At 39.5% G+C, this 18,281-nt stretch overlaps 1 protein-coding gene across 2 annotated transcripts; it reads left to right on the forward strand.

Moving 5' to 3' along the window:
* The first annotated feature begins 1,685 nt into the window (after positions 1-1,685).
* On the forward strand, positions 1,686-17,712 carry sall3a (spalt-like transcription factor 3a). 2 transcript variants are annotated; one of them, XR_009062965.1, is made up of 5 exons: positions 1,686-2,918; positions 9,283-12,420; positions 13,085-13,422; positions 13,536-15,247; positions 17,254-17,712. XR_009062965.1 is itself a non-coding variant. In XM_057833958.1 (4 exons), the coding sequence occupies exons 1-4, from the start codon at positions 2,837-2,839 to the stop codon at positions 13,965-13,967; spliced, it is 3,990 nt and encodes a 1,329-aa protein (XP_057689941.1). In that variant the 5' UTR covers positions 1,686-2,836; the 3' UTR covers positions 13,968-15,307. The 2 variants fall into 2 exon arrangements, 1 of the variants encoding a protein (XP_057689941.1); XM_057833958.1 differs by lacking the exon at positions 17,254-17,712 and having other exon boundaries at positions 13,536-15,307.
* The last annotated feature ends 569 nt before the right edge of the window (positions 17,713-18,281 follow it).

Below are 18,281 nucleotides of genomic sequence, written 5' to 3' on the forward strand. Positions count from 1 at the left end.
TGCGACACGTGAGCGTGTGCGTGTGGCCCACCCCGAGATTAAATGGCACCTCGCGTCTTGAATGGCAACATACACGTTCCCTCTCTCCTTCCATCATCAGCAGAATCGCGATTAGGCCCGCGAGAAGATTGTAAAGGCGCAGGAAAGGGAAAAAGAGAAAAGGATCCTCATTCCTCCCGCCTTTGTGATGATATTGATGATGATGATGGTCAAGTGGACAGTTTGATTTTTGTGTGGCGAGCTTGTTATAAAGAATCAATATTATATCAAGGGGGTAACTTTGGTGATAAAGGACTTCAGCCACTCCGGCTATTCATCATAAGTCTGTAGCAAGCAGATAGGTCAAAAGAAATTATATTGCTCTAAAGAGTGTGTCTCCTTATCTCCCAGTAGCAGGGTAGAGGAGGACAAGCCGATCGATACAGTAGCCGCCGTGGACTCTTTGCAATTATCAATAGCTGATTTTGTCTTCCCGGGGTTGCATCTATTAATACCAGATAATAACGGGCTTTGGACATAACTTCTACAGGGATGATCGAATGAGAGGAGAAAGAAAAGTTTGCTTTGGACGACCTTGTTGCCAACAGATTTGTCTCTCGTATGAGGTGGAGACAGGGGAAGTCAAACAAACGAACGGGGGTGTGTGTGTGTGTGTTTGTGTATGTGTGTGGGTGTGTGTGTGTGTGGGTGTGAAACAGCCCCTCTGAATGAAACCGCTCATGAGTTTTTGAGCGCCTGAACTCAACTTTTGATATGACCATGCAGCAATGATAATGATACAGGCTATAGTTTATTGAAATTACGCTCAGATGTTTTAAAATTGTAAATTAAAATAATAGGTTAATGTTATAGGGCGCGCATTTACCTCGTTGGTTGCCATTGACGGTGCTAGGCCCCCCATCCATTCGGAATGGGAGAGGCTGGCAGCAAATGATCACTGCCACACTTTCCAGTCTAAATAGATTGGACGTCCGCCACCGTCAATAGCACTCAGAGATGAGCATTACTAGCCATTTCCCAGTTTAAATGAAGTGAATATCTATTGTTGTTAAGTTAAATATTATGCCATTGAAAAAGTGCATTTTTGTTGAGATGTGTGGGGGAGTTTGGAATGTGTTTCCTGCATGAACATTTTCTTAGCTTATGAATGTACTATATACTCATTAATTTAAAAAATATATATATTTATATATGTATATATATGTGTAATTAAATAAATACATAATAATAATCATAAAAGATTAACAATAAAACGTATATGGACCTACATGACCCAAACACAGAGTAATTCTTTATAAGGTACAGTATATATATTTTTTTATAACTAACAAAAGTCAGTTGCCCTATAAAGGGTTAACTACATATATTTTAGCTTTAACGTTATATCACAAGTGTGATGATTTATGTTTAATTATGTGAATGAATATTTCGAAACAGTGTGTTAATAACCACTATACCTAGTCATAGAAACAAGCAGAATATCATTCAAAGATTTTAAAAATGTGTGTTTTCTTAATAAAATAATTCATTATACCCCTTAAAACTCTTTGAGCAAGGACGAACCGCCGCAAAATCATCACATTAGCTCATAAGTAAAAATAACATAAAATTTGTGACAGCCTGACAGTGGTTGACTGGTGGGATGTATACGGGCATCATGGGATGGGAGGTCAAATCAAATGTGGGTGTTGACACGACTGTTAGGATGGTCTATTCAACAGCAACGTGGTGGTACATCCTAGCGGCGGCGGGAAGCAATGGGCTGAGCCTGCTGCCTTGGTGGGGGTTAAACACTCACTCTCGCCGCTTGTCCCCATGCACTCACACGGAGCCCGCGCGACAATCTGCAAGACCGCCGGGCCGCTGCAAGACGACTTTGAAGAGGGCCTCGACCGAGTCTCCGAACGTGACTTTCAATTGTTGGGAAAAGCGAAAATGAAAGAGCCGACCTAATTTTTAGGGGGAGAAGCGAAAAAGTGGAGCAAGACAGGAAGAAGGACGGTGAGCTGTCTTCGAACCCATTCAAATCGAACTTTTTTATTCTTTTTCCTGAGACGAAAGCGTTTTGATCACTCTCATCGTGGGACGTTTATGTTGGAAACTTTGAAGAACTCTGGTAAAAATGTGTCAATAACTTTACTCGCCTTAGCATGTGTTCCATTATTAACTCGCTTGAAATGCAAATGTCCAGTTGCGCTCAAAAAAAAAAATTAAGAGAAAAAAGTCGAGATGGTCGCCCCATAAAGTGTGAACCAAAGATGTCAAAGTAGTGAAGATGAGGAAAACATCTTGAGGAAACACTTGCGAGCCAGTGCGCTACGAGGAAGAAGAGCCCACACTGAACCGAGACCCCCACCACCGCCCACCATCCCAAAGTGCTGGGCATAACAAGAGAGTCGTGTGTTGTGTTGTGTTGTTGAGGGGGAGGTAAAGAGGAAAGAGACGGATAAAGTCCGAGAGTGAGGCGGCTAATTGCTCAGTCGGTCCCTCATTAGCATATCCAATGCGCGTCCGCTGGACTCCAGCCAATCCTCCCCACCGTCACACGGTGCCACTCATCTCCAAGCATTATTCACTATCATAATTATTATACTGACATGCGCAATCCCACGCAGAGCCGGGACAGCGAGAGCGGCTAATTCTACAGTTTGCCCCTTCACTTTGCCCGCACACTCTTTTTGGAGAAGAACTTTGGCGAGTCGACCGGTGCGCACTGCGCTGATGTGTCTGCGCCGCACGCGCACGCACAGCCACGGAGCCCCAGAGCAGAAGCAACGGCGGAACCGACGCCGGTACGGACACCAGTGCCAGCACCACAACCACAACCAGGACGAACATGTCCCGGCGCAAGCAAGCCAAGCCGCAGCACCTCAAGTCAGAGGAGGATGCGCCAATGACCGGGATCATTTCTCAACACGGTGAGTCCAAACTGTAACTTTCCCAGAGCATATATTTTTGTAACTCAAATTTTATAGAAGTAAAGATTTTTTTTCTCTCAAGTTGTTCATTGAACGTATTCAGGGAAAAGAATTATAAACGTTAATCAGAAGTTGAAAACCTTTATCCAAGATGACATGGCAATCGTTGCGTTGGAATTTTGTGTTTTAATCAATTTTAAATAGTTTTGCATCATTTTTGCTGATGCTTTATGATTTACAATAATGAATACAGGTACACGCTGTATGTGTTTTCCAGGCCTTTTAAAGGCCCGTAGGAAATAGCAGAGGCACTGAAAACATTGTCATTTCTTTTACCAAAGGATCGTAATGATGATATACTGTAGTTTACTGTTACCTCTGTGAACAATTGTAATATTTATTAAATGTTGATTTATCGTTGTTAAAGTGCACTCAATAATAAAAGTGCAAATGACTAAAGGATTGCAATATATAGTGGTCACATTTTTCAATTAAACAAATATCTACTAAAACCGTCATTTGATAATTATTCTTTAAAAATGTGTTGGCAAGTGTGTGGCATTAGAGTGTGTTGTCCCTCAGCGCCTCTCTTTCTTCAAAGGGACCACACACACAAAAAAAAACGCTAATTCCGGTGCAGGTTGAAGCCTTGTTTTGTCATGTAAATCTTTTTTGTTTACCCGCTCACACAAATTTAGCACACTTGATTTGTTGCCTTTTCTCTCGCTATGTCAGCATTGCAGCTTGACACAGCTTGCCATTGGGGGAACATTGACAATTATTGTTTTGAATAAACAGTTGGAAAAAAAAGCTTATTTAAAGGATATATGTATTTACATATGTATCTTTTGAATTATTACTGTTCATCAGCCCCCCCCCAAAACTAAATGTTTAATGCCTCTCTTTAAAATATAGAATGCAAATCATGCTGAAATATGATACTAAATAATAAAAAAGCATCTATGTACAAGAATCATTTTTTCGACTGCCTGAACAATTATCTAATTTAGCTAAAGTAATCTTTCAATTTAATTGAAATTCTAATTTCCACTGATTATGAATTGTCTCGGTTTTCTTACAAACTGCAGGCTTTTTGATGTGTGAGTCTTTATTGACCAGTGTTTTTTTTTTTTTTTTTTTTTTTTTTTGCATTTGCGTATGTGTGTTTCCGTATTTGGTGGTTGTGGTCACTGCTGTTCTCCCTTGAGTGAGTTTTATACTTACACATGATAACCAGAACATTTTTAATGGAAACATTGCATGTCTTTGGCTGTTTCAATGATGACCCTGCATGGGAAATTTTGGCGGCTCAAGGACTGAAATGTTAATATAAAGTTATTTAGTTGTTTTCGTGTTAGGAAACCAATCCATCTAGGCTAAAAAAATTAGATATTTTTTCATCATCATATTTTTCATCTTTTACGGATTTCTTCACCTGCTTGAGCACTTAGTGTTACATCAATGTGTATCGGTTGTTGTAAAATGACAAACACACACGCACATCCAAAAATACACACATGGGTGCACGCGCACACACCCCAACTCTCTCACACAGATCACACACGCACCCCACACACACATATTGTGTTTGCCATTGTTTTTTTTAGATTGGAAGTGGCAGCGGAATGTCCCTCATTCTCCTGATTTGAGTACTTAACAGAGTCTCTTGTTTTCATGCAACACTGAAATTTCAGAGAAACAGTCCCGAAATTAACACCCCCCAGCCAACACACACACTCACATATACTGCAAATTGAGGGACTCACAACGCTCAGAACAGTCTCCGAAGCTACCTGACTGGTTACACATGAATGTGTCGAAAAAAGTGATCACAGTCAGCGGCATGTTCAGGCCAGCAATGGCATTCAGTAATCGTTGAATGTTATTGTGAGTTATTTTAATCATAAAATCTATTTCTTATGATTTTAATAAATCAAGCATAGGAATTAGTGTTTTCCCCTATGGACACGATACCTGAAAGTCTTTGTTAAAGTTAAAGAACACAATTCCTCACTAAGTTTGTTATTTCTTTTTTATTTAGGGTATGTCAATTTGAGCTCATCTTCATTATGTATGACTTGGGCAAACATGACAAAAATGACCATCAGGTGTCATCTAGCTCATATAATCTGTCTCTCAGTCTTTCTGAACGTTTGCCCTGCCCCGGGGGTTTAGGGGGCTGTGTGTGTTGGGATTGGGGGGTGAGGGGGCTCTGGTGCTTAGGAGTGCTTTTAAAAGGCTTGCTGACTTAACCTTTGTCCAGCCCAGCCAAGCAGGTCCTGCAGCTTGGTGTCAAGATCTTTAAATAATTAGAACATGGATGCCGTTGACCTTGGTTGCACAAGCTGCTGGCGTCCGAGAAAGTGTGAACACTGGCAGGTTCTTCATCTTGTCGCCTCTTCCTGTGCAGACAGCGGATTTGAAAATGTGCATGTGGCGCATTAGATCCGATGACTCGCACGTCACATTCAAACACACTTTGAGCCCTCTTGTTCTAAAACTACTGAAAGTGATATCCTCCAAAAAGTTGAGCAAAACTACACCATACATTTACTTCGACACTTAATCACCTGTAGAAGATGGTAGTTCACTTCCCATCGTGTCACATTTGTGCAGAGCAACACATTCCATTGCATGCTTTTCACATTTAATGTCTATCGTGTCCAAAATGAAAAACTGCTAATCTTTTTGTAATATGTGGAATCTTTAAGAAGTGTTCGAATGCAATCAGTAGGCTATAATGTAATGAGCGGTCCCCTGCTGACAGTGTTAACGTGCATGTCCCCCCCAACCCTGCAGTGAGGCTTTGTTTGGCTTTTGTTTTAATCCCCTCTCACCGATGGGTGCAAGCTGGTAGACCACCCACACAGAGTGCCATAATGTCTTCAAGAAAGCACTTAAATATGACTCACTTTCATACAGCTTTCTTATAATTACCTTTCTTTAGTGAGAACACATACCGTATTAAAACATAAACTCTAGCACAGGAACATTTTCTCATAAGCATTTTTCCCCCTTCCATTTATTGAGATTTTGATTGTTGTTGACTGTGATACTGGTGTTTATTTAGGACTTCATTATGAAATGATAACATAATCATACAAGGCCTCAAAAAATATTCTCAGGTGTTTTGGGCCTGAAGAAGATAATCCATTATTAGTGCGTATTCCAGAGCGCAAACCATTTTTTGACAGCGAGAGACAGAAGTGAGTCATTGAATGCTGTATTCTCAAAAGCTTCCACAAACAAATTGTTAATGTTTTAGCTGCTCTGCTTCTGCCGGCAATCAGACAGACCTCTCTGTTAGTGCACATATATCTGTTCCACTCTGCAGTTAAGCTGATCGGAAGAATGACACACATTTGAGCCTCTGCAGGTCTGTAGACGTATGAAGTCACTTAAAGAGATGCCCAGCGTGTCAATTAAAAAAAAAAAAAAAAAAAAATAGCCATTAAATATATAGATGTAGATAAATGCAAAAATATCAATGTTACTACTATTATATTATTCATGCAGTTGTCAGGGACAACATTTGCAAATGTACAATGTATTTTTAAATGAAAAATCTCTCCTCATCCAGTCCTCATATAGAAACTTTGTTTAGCCAGTACCTTTTCACCCGACAACACTTAACACTGATGCTGAAAACAATGTTCAGAAAACAATTTTGAGGTGCAAATTGTTGGATACAATACACCTAGAATACGAGATAAATGGGATACGAGTTTTACTTTCGTAACAAGCAAATAATACCTGTATGGTTTCCTCTGTGTATATTCATTAAGGAAGTCTGGGAACGGTTAAGAATGGCAGCTTTTGTAATTGTTCAATATGCAATGCGCCATTCAGTGCACAGCACTGTGGTTTTCACAGAATCAGTGGAAAGCATGAATACCTCATCTGATATGTCAGATTAGTGGTTTCAGTTAGCATGCCAGAGATTGTTAGGCATGATAGCAGACACTCATATTCAATGTCCACAATCACCCTATTGACTGTGTTCATCTTAATATTTGGATCAGAGTAAATGAAGACTCTCAAAGCTCCAACAAAAAACGTATTCCAGCCTTTTTCCCCCAGTCCTTTTTTCCATGCTATAGGAAAATCAATACCTTAACACACAAATGTGCACACACAGTCTTATATAGGCAGCCACAAAATGTCGCCACCACACTGTGAAGGTGCACATCACGCACTTACATTAAACATTTTAAGCCGTTTTTGTCGTTTGTTTTTCCTTTCCTTTTTATTTTCTACAATGCTACTTAAAGCTTGATCATTTATAAACGAAAAATGTCTGAAACATAGACAAGGAATGTGTCTTTGTGAGAAAGAGCGTGAGGTTACAGGCACCCAAATGTTTCAATTTGTAATTGTTCCAAAGTGTAAAAGTGATTGACAGTAATACCATTCTAATAACTAATCGTCTAAACACAATTCCTGCTCATTTGTGTTGACCTTTCAGCCCTCAATTATGGAAATGGATTCTGTTTTCTGCTGCTGGACTAAGAAGATTTTCTACCTGCTACCATCTGTCCCTTGTCTTCTCTACTCAGTTGTCTGTTTTATTTGCTGATTTTTGATTTGAATCATTAATGTTGTTTTTTTTTTTTTTTTTTTTGCATGTAAAACCACCTTGAAAAAATGCCTTAAACTTTCGAGGAAAAATAATGTGGGGTATATGAAATTTTGTGCGATTTCAAAATTGATCATATTACTCATATTATACACACTGTAGATATGTATGTATTTAATATGAATAAGGCAACTGTGTTTCCACCCATTCTTTTAAGGTTATGAATATACTGTAAGTAAGTACACACCCTTGGAGCACAAACTGCTACAGGCACATTGCACAATATGCTTTACGTCTGCTTTACCACATCTCAATCCACAATATTTCATCTTAGACTTGTAAAATAACTGTGTACAAGAATGGCAGCACATGCATAATAATTCCATACTTTTCCTACTAAAGTGTGAATTTATTATTATTATTACTTTAATTTGTAAAATATGTCACTCAACATTGTTGTTTTATCGTTGGGCCAATTTCCTGAATAAATATGCCGTGTTAATTGGAAGACAGCCTTGTTATAAATATACAGAGCTCAATGTAATATTATCTTTTGTGGACTTTAATAACAACATTAGCTAAAAAGTATATATATATAAAACAGGTGCTCAACATAAATTGAAACAAATCATAAAACACAAGAAGTTTTAACATGATGTAAATTAAAAACAATACAATCAAATAAGACCTGAAAATATGCACAGTGTGTCACACTGTTTTGAAAGCAACCAAATAAAAAATACATTTAAATGTTTTAAAAATAAACAGTAAGCATATCAATTATGCACCGGGAAGTCATGAAATTAGATTTGTGTAAGACGCATGCTTTTGAACACAGTAATATAGTTAATGAAAAAGCATACATGATTAGACCAATATGACACTAGATTTACTTCTAAATATAGAGACAATAATAATAGTTACAGTGTAACTACAAAAGCCAATGATTTTGACCAGGTGTTAAACAGGTCAGTTTTCAAAACATGGATTGCCTTGTTAGACTCCAATGTTCGCATGTGGAGGAGGATGTGGCTTGCTGTAACTGTGATTAAACATGTGTAACTAATCAGAGACTTTGCTGCATTCACACTAGCATGAAATTTGTTGAGTCTGGTTTAGTGAGCATGGGAGTGAAAGACAGAACTATTGCAAACATTTTACATCAAGACTATTGTATTATTTTATTTTATCTCTTACTTCAAGGTTAAATTCATTTAATTGTTTGTAGAATAAAGTTATTTTGATTTTTAAGTACTTCGATCAAATACATTGCTCTGCAACACACGATGAAACGGCCTTCGCACTTGTAATTCAGCTGGAATTCAGCAGCCTGATATCAGAGGGGAATCCTAATAGGGCCATCAAAGTCCTGATTTGTACCCAACAGATGAGGCAGCTGTGAATTGTATGAAATATTGGAAATCGATGGGCTCTATGGAATTTCATTAAGCGGCAGTATCCACAATTGATAGGCCCTCATAATTTGATGGATTGCACAAAGAAAATTATTAGCTGGCTCTAGAGACATGGAGTGAATGCAAAAACCTGGGCCTTGACAATTGGTGAACTGGGACAGTTTGTGGGGAGTAAAAAATATATACATGCAGGTATTGATTTTTTTCATGTTAAAAGAGAGAGAGAGAAAACCTAAGGTTAAATCTATTCAGCACTGCACTGCGGAATATATGTGGTTTCTTTATTGATTTGTTATTCATGAATTTTCTTTTTTTTGCCCCCCCCCCCCCCCCCCCCCCGATCCCCTTTAAAACCCCTGACCTCCTTCTTCAGCTCGAGGTGATGCGCTGGATGATGCTGACAGCGGAAATGAGAGCCGCAGTGGCAGTGAAGAGACTCATGTGTGTGAAAAGTGTTGTGCTGAGTTCTTCAAGTGGGCAGATTTCTGTGAACATTTAACAAGCTGCACCAAGAACCCACTAGTGCTTATTGTAAATGATAATGAGGAAACACCTATTCCCTCACAGGACTACCCAGAACCATCCCCTGTGCCCAGTTGCTCGAGTGAGCAAGCTGACAGTTATGATGCGAGGGACGGAATCCACACGCCTGCTAGTGAGGGCGATGATGTTCCAGAGATAACAGGCTCAAATGGGGTCAGGATCCTTGAAAAGGAGGATGAAGAGATGGAGGTGGACCTCTCCTCTGAAAAAAACATGGATCTTGAGGAAAGAGATATGGCATCACCAGAAGCAGATGGCTCTCTACCTCAGCCTGATGATGTTAGCCCTCCAAGTGTTACGAGCTATACTTTGCCAAGCACTAATGTTACCTTGGAAACTCTGCATGGCACCCGGGTGGCAGTTGCCCAATTCTCTCAGAGCATAAGGGCAGCAGCAGGTAGTGGAGTTTCGACCATGGCAATTCCAGTAATCTTGGACCAGCTGATGGCCCTTCAGCAGCAGCAAATACACCAGCTGCAGTTGATAGAACAAATACGCAGTCAAGTGGCTCTCATGAACAAACAGTCTGCATCACAGCCTGCACTTAACCACCACAACACAGTGACTGGAAATTCTGGGCCAGTTTCCACTTGTGCTCCCTCAGTTGCAAGTCAACTTCAGCTCCACAACTTTATCACTCCTCCTGTCCATCAGCTGCCTGTTAGGTTGCCAGCCTCTCTCAACAGCCAAGGTTCTTCACCACTGACCTCTGCTATAGAAGGGCCTCACTCCCAAACATCAAGCAGAAGTCAGCAATCTGGCTCGGCAGTGTCCAATACGTCCTCCAGTAGTCCAATGTTCCCGCCACCCAGTGCCTCTGGCTTGTCAGCTCTACTTCCCTCCTGCTCATCATCAGTCACTAACATAAGTATGAGCAATAGCGTGACAGGAAACTGTGGAATCAGTAGCAGTACTGCTCATCCACGGAACTCGAGCTCTCCGCCATCACTCAGTCACAACAACCTCCTAAGCTCAGCTTCAAATCTGCCGCTGATACCTCACAGCTCATCGAACAGCGTTATCTTCCCAAACCCACTAGCCAGCATAGCAGCAACAGCCAATGCACTCGACCCCCTATCTGCTCTGATGAAACATCGCAAAGGGAAACCCCCAAATGTGTCTGTTTTTGACACAAAGCCAAGTTCCGAAGACCCGTTTTTCAAGCACAAGTGTCGTTTCTGTGCCAAGGTATTTGGCAGTGACAGTGCACTACAAATCCACCTGCGTTCCCACACTGGAGAGAGGCCCTACAAATGCAACATATGTGGTAACCGATTCTCTACCAAGGGAAATCTGAAAGTCCATTTCCAGAGGCATAAGGAAAAGTACCCCCATATTCAAATGAACCCCTACCCAGTTCCTGAGTACCTAGACAATGTCCCTACGAGCTCAGGCATTCCATATGGTATGTCTTTGCCACCAGAAAAACCCGTTACCACATGGCTTGACAGTAAACCTGTCCTCCCTACTGTTCCCACATCAGTTGGGCTACAACTACCTCCCAGCTTACCAAGTATCATGGGCGGGTTTGGTGATTCTGCAAGCCTCACTCCACTAAATAGGTCCCCTCAAAGACCATCACCCCCTTCAAGTGAATGTGAATCTTTGTCTCCTAATATTGTTAATGACTCTGGAATTACCACTACTTCAACTTCTCCAAAACCCACACAAGGGAGTGAGGTACCACCTCTCCTTAAGCCTGAAGGCATTCTCCTGCCCCCAACCTGCCTTACTCGGCCAGGAGAAAACACCACCACTACCACAACAACAGTATCACAAGTAGTTCTCTCTACTGCCGTCACCTCCACAACAGTGTCAAATAGCTCCCAGGTTATGGAATCCAACAAGATTCCAAACTCTTCTTCAAACCCAGTGTCACATCCTGTCCTCCCCATGCTTTCAGATCAATTCAAAGCTAAATTTCCCTTTGGAGGTCTCCTAGACTCTATGCAAACCTCAGAGACATCTAAGTTGCAACAGCTTGTTGAAAATATTGACAAGAAAATGACCGATCCCAACCAGTGTGTCATTTGCCACCGTGTTCTGAGCTGTCAGAGTGCTCTCAAGATGCACTACCGAATCCACACTGGAGAACGGCCCTTTAAATGCAAGATATGTGGACGTGCATTCACCACCAAGGGAAATCTGAAAACACATTTTGGTGTTCATCGGTCCAAACCCCCACTACGAGTCCAGCATTCATGTCCTATATGTCAAAAAAAGTTTACCAATGCTGTTGTTCTGCAACAGCATATTCGCATGCACATGGGAGGCCAGATCCCAAACACTCCAGTTACTGAGAACCTTCAGGAAATGGACACAGACCTATCTTTTGATGAAAAGAGTATTGATGCAATGAGCAATTATGATGACGATCTTCTGGATGAAATGGAGCAGGCTATAGATGATGAAGTTGACTTAAAAGATGGTGAAATTGACCCATTAAAACCTTATTCACCGGGAAACTCTCCACCAACGTCTATAATGTCTAGCATTGCTGCTATGGAGAACCAGATGAAGATGATTGACTCCACTGCAAAAATAACCAGTTCATTTGTCCAAAAGCCAAGTCAAAATTTCTCCAGCTATGGAAGCGAGAATGACTGTTTTCCTACTGATTCCTTGTCTGCAGCTGGGGATGCAGACACTCAAAGCTTGGGGAGCCCTGCTCTGTCTGAGTCCTCTGATTCTTTCCAACATTTGTCCCCAGCTCATAGCCACTGTGAAAACCAGCGATCCAAGTCCCCATCTATTCTCAACAATCACAACAGTGTCATGGCAGTAGATGAGAACCAAGAAAACAATGAAGCTGGCTTGGCAACAGTGAAGTCAGAAAAATCTGAAACCCCGTCTCCACTTCCTGCAACAGAAGGCAATGGGGCCCTGGACCTGACCGCTATTCAATCAAGCAGACACTTTATCAAGGAGGAGAGCCACTTCAGTATGCTGTTTCTTAATAGAGATCGAGGTGCGTATTAAATAAATAAATACCTTTAAAACATCCAATGATGCATACACTAAATACAAGGTAAACCACTATCTGGAGATGTAAGGCAGCAACAGTTTATGACCTAAATATGAATAATATCTTAAAGTGTTTAATGTACAGTAATTCCTGACTCTCCCAACCACTGGTAATTTTTACAATTCTTAAAAATGACACAGAAAAGTTGCCACAGTAGGCGTTTTAATCACTAAATTTGCTATCATGTTTTAAAGACTTGTCAACTCGCATTATAACTCCGCATGAATGACTCCATTTCCGCAAATATTTTGCCACCTTTAGAGAAATCATTTGCAGCATCTCTCCCCATATTTTTCTGCAAGCAGTGCAAATTCTTTCCTGTAGTAGTGACAGGTCATTGGACATAGTGACATACAGCTGGGTTTTCATAGAGGATCACAAGAAGAAGAGTCACTAGGTTTGGACTCAGGGGAGCGAGGAACCATTCAAAGGGACCCCCTTTTACCAATCCTATTGATCAGGAAAGTGTACAGGTGTACAGCTACGAGGTCATCAAGTCTTTAATCATGATAGGAAATTTTGCGAGTAAAACTGCAAATACTCTGTTCAAGAAAAGTTTTATGAAGTTATACCATACATCTATGAACATTTTTTTGTGTTACTCTAGGTCTTAACACTCAAAACCTGGCTAGCACCGCATCAAATATGATCAAAATGGAAATGAATGGACACAACAAGGCAATGTCTTTGAGCGACAATTCCCTCCTGCCTGTGGGCATCCAGGTTCCTGCTGCAGCTCCCCAGACCACTCTAAGCCCTAGCACTAACCCTATGTTAGCTCCTCCACCCCCAAGACGCACCCCAAAGCAGCACAACTGCCACTCATGTGGAAAGAATTTCTCTTCTGCCAGTGCGCTTCAAATCCACGAGCGCACACACACTGGAGAAAAACCTTTTGCTTGCTCCATATGTGGACGGGCCTTCACCACTAAAGGCAATCTAAAGGTATTCAATCGGTTGCTTAGAAATGATTAATTATGGTTTTCTTGAATCTGTGTCTAAAATATTTCTAGTTCCATAATTATGTCTTCTTTGGTCATGTATTTGTTTACTTTTAGGTCCACATGGGCACACACATGTGGAACAATGCACCAGCACGCAGGGGGCGGCGACTGTCTGTGGAAAATCCCATGGCCCTACTGGGCGGGGATGCAATGAAGTTTAGTGAAATGTTCCAAAAGGACCTGGCAGCTCGGGCCATGAATGTTGACCCCGGTTTTTGGAACCAGTATGCAGCTGCTATCACCAATGGCTTAGCCATCAAAAACAATGAGATCTCAGTGATCCAAAATGGAGGCATCACCCCATTACCTGTCAGCCTCGGTGGTGCAGGAATAACGTCACTGCGAGCAATGCCTGGTGCAATGGACCGTCTGCACACAGGCAGCAACTCTCCTATGCCTGGAATTGAGAAAGCTACACTTGAAGTTGGGGCAAATCGCCCATTCTCGAGGTATATTGAAGAAAATAAAGAGATTGGGATAAATTAAGGAAAAGCAATGGGCAAAGGCTAAAAGTCTAAAATTGAAATAAACTGCTGATCCAGTCTAAAACTCATGTTACTATATTATGTACAGATTAAATATTTTTTTGCTTTTTGAAATATTGTAATTAGTGTTTGATTAGAGGTTTTTGCCTTTCACTCATTCCCTGTTCACTTGATGAGAGATGGTTTGTCTCTTGTTCGGGAATACATGACATTGTCTTGCAAGATTTGCATGATACTTACAGTTTTTATCTGTATGTTTGACTGCTTTTAAGAATTCTTATGAAAACCGGGATCTTGCCTTATAAACAATTGGCAAACATCTTGGACATGACTTAAACAGAAAAGAATTAAAGTTTGCTCATAAGCATTCAGTAAACCTTCTTTTTCAGTGCTCTTTTTGATAAAAAGGGGCCTTGAATTGACCGAGTTATAGTCTTTTCGTGCTCGCCTGATATTTTCTCTCATGAACAAAAAAAAAACAAAAACAAAAAACTTGAAAAAAAAATGTTTTAACTGTTTTAATCTTTACAGTTAGTCTCCAAGCATTGTCCTATAATATTGTCCTGTGTCTTTAATATTTATGATATTGAAAAAAAAGCGGGTATACAAAAATATATTTAATGGCCCAGGCATTTTATTGATTATATTGTTTTTGTTTTCTAGTCTACAGGCTTCACTAATAATTTTTTCATTCTGTAAAAACAGGAAAGGATTTAAATCTAATAACAGAGAATATTCTGACTTTTTTTATTTGGACATCTGGTACGACTCTGTGTCTCAATACATGGACGTGATGTTATATGAGGCTAGAGAAGTCCAAAGCTGCTATGACAACCCTGCTTTTGACCTTTATAAAAAAATAAAAATAAAATAAATAAATAAGGAGAAAAATACATGTGATCCTTTTGGAAAAAAATATCTATGTATAGAAATACCAACAAATCTAAAACTGGTATGCATATTTTGTATCACATAATGATAGACATCATGATTTGAAAGTATTTGTCATGTTTGTGAATGCACTTTTTAAAAATAAGACATTTTATCTGTGATAATGTTAACCTTTTGACTGAGCTATCTATGTGCCGTTTTTGTTGTTTTCGGCTTATCACTCCTACAAGTTGCTGTTGGTTATTGCATCAGTGCTACTCTTTGGAGTGCAAACCCATAAGTCAATCAGAACCTTCATGAATAAAATAATGACCTCAATGGTGTCTTTTGACTTGTTCTCTTCCCCTGCATCATAGTGCCTGTTCGTGATGGAGTGGCAGCTACATCATGGTAAGGAAAAACAAGACATTGCAATATGAGTGTATGTGATGTTTCTGCCCTGAGAGAAATTGTCTTACTATTCATACCATATATATATATATATATATATATATATATATATATATATATATATATATATATATATATATATATATATATATATATATATATATATATATATATATATATATATATATATATATATATATATATATATATATATATATACACATATATATATATATATATATATATATATATATATATATATAAAACCATATACTGTAACACATGATTGTTTGTATAATATTAGCACAAATTCATATGACGAATTGATGTCTGAACACTAGGGCAAGTAAAAACATGACATTATTGTTGACAGTGCTTTTAATGCAATAAGGGCAGCACTTAGGGATTGTTTCCTTCGCTGGCGTTATTGGGCTAGAATAATGCATACCGAGATTAATCCAATCATTGGGCGTGTTTGTGTGCATGTACGCGCATATGTTTAAGTGGTAGAATGATGATCGTTTCCACCCAGTGGGGTATTTGAAGTTTCATGCATAGTGCGCATTTGTGAGCAAATGCAAACATACTGTATACTGAATGACAAGTTTTTCTAAAACACCAAATTGTTAAAATGTACAATAATTTTTGAATTACTTAGCTTTGGAAAAACATAGCGGCATTTAAGATGTGTGACGAAAGTCTCTGTTTTATCTGAAGCTTTCCAACTTTACTCGCAAATATTTCTCCACTGCCTTGTTGCCAATTTAGTAAGATTGTTTGGTAATCATTTTTTTCATTTAATTGAAAATGAATGTTTTGTGTTGAAGAAACAAAACACATTAAAACATTTCTTCTTTGAAACAAATTAACGGTTACCAACATTCACCTTTTGACATATGTTAACAAAGTTCCCAATAATACAGGAAAGGCATTCTGAGCTCATGACATGTTGTAATCGGCGATACAGATGTCAGCATACATGTCTAAATCCCTGGCCTAAACCCCAGAAATATTTTTAATTTGTCCATTTTACCCTTGGCACCTCCATTTACAGACGTCGCGGAACCGCTTTTGTTTCAACCCAGCCATAAAACGAAGGTAATTAATTATAATTATTATTCAAATGTCCGTCATTTTTAGCTTAGAATCATTAATTGATGTCTAATATTTAGTTAAAAAAAAAAAAAAAACGACTTTAAAAAAATTATTCATTCACATATTTTAATCTTTTAAACAAATTACGTCACAATGAAAAAAATGGCGTCTGTAAAGAGGTCACAGATATCTACCTCATAACTAGGGATGGGAATTGATACGATTTTTACGATTCCGATTCCATTATCGATATTGCTTAACGATTTGATTCTTTATCGATTCTCTTATCGATTCTAATTTGAGGAAAAAGAAGAACAAAATGTTTTGATTGGCATTGAGTTTGTTTAATCAGAAGTCACAACCTTACTAACTCACAACGAGGTCAAAAGAGGCCCAAAGCCTCAATGTTAACTGTGGCAATAAGTGGCAAATACACAAGAATGTGTAACATTTTAGTGAAACATTTTTTTTCTAATAGAAATAAAAAATTATTGGTATATATTGGCATATAGGTCGTCTTTGCCTTTGGCAAAATGTGTTAAAGCAGGGGTCCCCAAACTTTTTCCTGTGAGGGCCACATAACTTTTCCCTTCTCTGATGAGGAGCCGGGGTCAGTTTGTAACAGAAAAAGTGTGACGATTGCAGGAGTGCCTAAATGTAAAAATTTGTTTTTCAGAAAGCCACAATCAAATAACCCTTCCTGGATTCTTCATGGGACAAAATAAAATAAAATAAAAATAATAATATAATTTAATATAATAATAATAATACATAATAATAACATTTTTAATTGAATTGATAATAACCAAATAACCCTCTCTGAGTTCGTCACAGAAAAAGGCCAGGAAATAAATAAATAACATTATTGAGAAAAAAAAAAAAAATTGAAAATGCTCTCTGGTATTTTTCAGGGGACCCGACCAAATGTGGAGGCGGGCCGTATTCGGCCCGAGGGCCGTAGTGTCTTCCGCTTGTTCCGGGTGCTTTCACGCTCAAGTGGGGGCACCCTTGCACTTCCTCATTCGAAGAAGAATGCGCTCACGTGAAGAAGAGCGCGCTTACATGCGAAGAAGTGCACATCCAAGCGAGTGAGCGAGTTAGTGAGAGAGGGAAACACTTCTACAAGCCTACGTTCTTTGTTAATGTTTGTATAATATCTACAGAGGCAACGCCTATATGTATCATCTCTTGTGTTGTTGTTGTTGTATGTTTCCACTCGCGATCGGACACTTAAATCCAGTTGTGTAGTGGTTAGAATGATGCGCTAATGCTAGCGAACGCATGCTAACCGTTTTTGTTATTAATGTATTAACAGCTAATCATCGCTGATTTACGTTGATCAAAACCTGTTTGTTATTGGGGACGAATTTGATTTGTTTAATTTCTATTTTTAGTTCCACTCTTCAAGTGATGGTTGAATAAAGTCAGCAAATTATACCAACGTCTTCTGCATGTCATTTGGGAGTTTAGCTAGCTGCTGTATAACCAGGACTGAGCCTCAGCGTCTCGGTGAGGACAGTGCAGTCGTATTCCCTCCCGCTGCAGTTATCTCCACCTTGCAATGACTGCAAGTCGCTTTGTTTTAATTTTTCCTCCGGAAGTGAAGACACATTTTCGAGCGTTTGAACCTACGTGCTGTCATTGTTATGTTTACGGCTGCAATGCTCGTGCTAAACCATCGTAACCTTTCATTTTCACCCTCTTTCCTGGTGAAGTGTAGCCAAACTTTGGAGCGAGTAGTTCTTAGCGCCATGCTAGTTTGATGCGTCTGGAGTTCTGGACAACAAGACACGTCACGTCACGACACAATATGTGTCTTTAGGAATCGCTAAAAGGATCGTTACAGCTTTTTCATTGTGATGTCGAGGCCTCGAAACACTAGGAACCGGTTCGGAATTGGAATCGGATTTCGATTCCCATCCCTACTCATAACTATCGC

The sequence above is a fragment of the Corythoichthys intestinalis genome, chromosome 4 (assembly GCF_030265065.1).
Source record: "Corythoichthys intestinalis isolate RoL2023-P3 chromosome 4, ASM3026506v1, whole genome shotgun sequence".
Taxonomy (NCBI): domain Eukaryota; kingdom Metazoa; phylum Chordata; class Actinopteri; order Syngnathiformes; family Syngnathidae; genus Corythoichthys; species Corythoichthys intestinalis.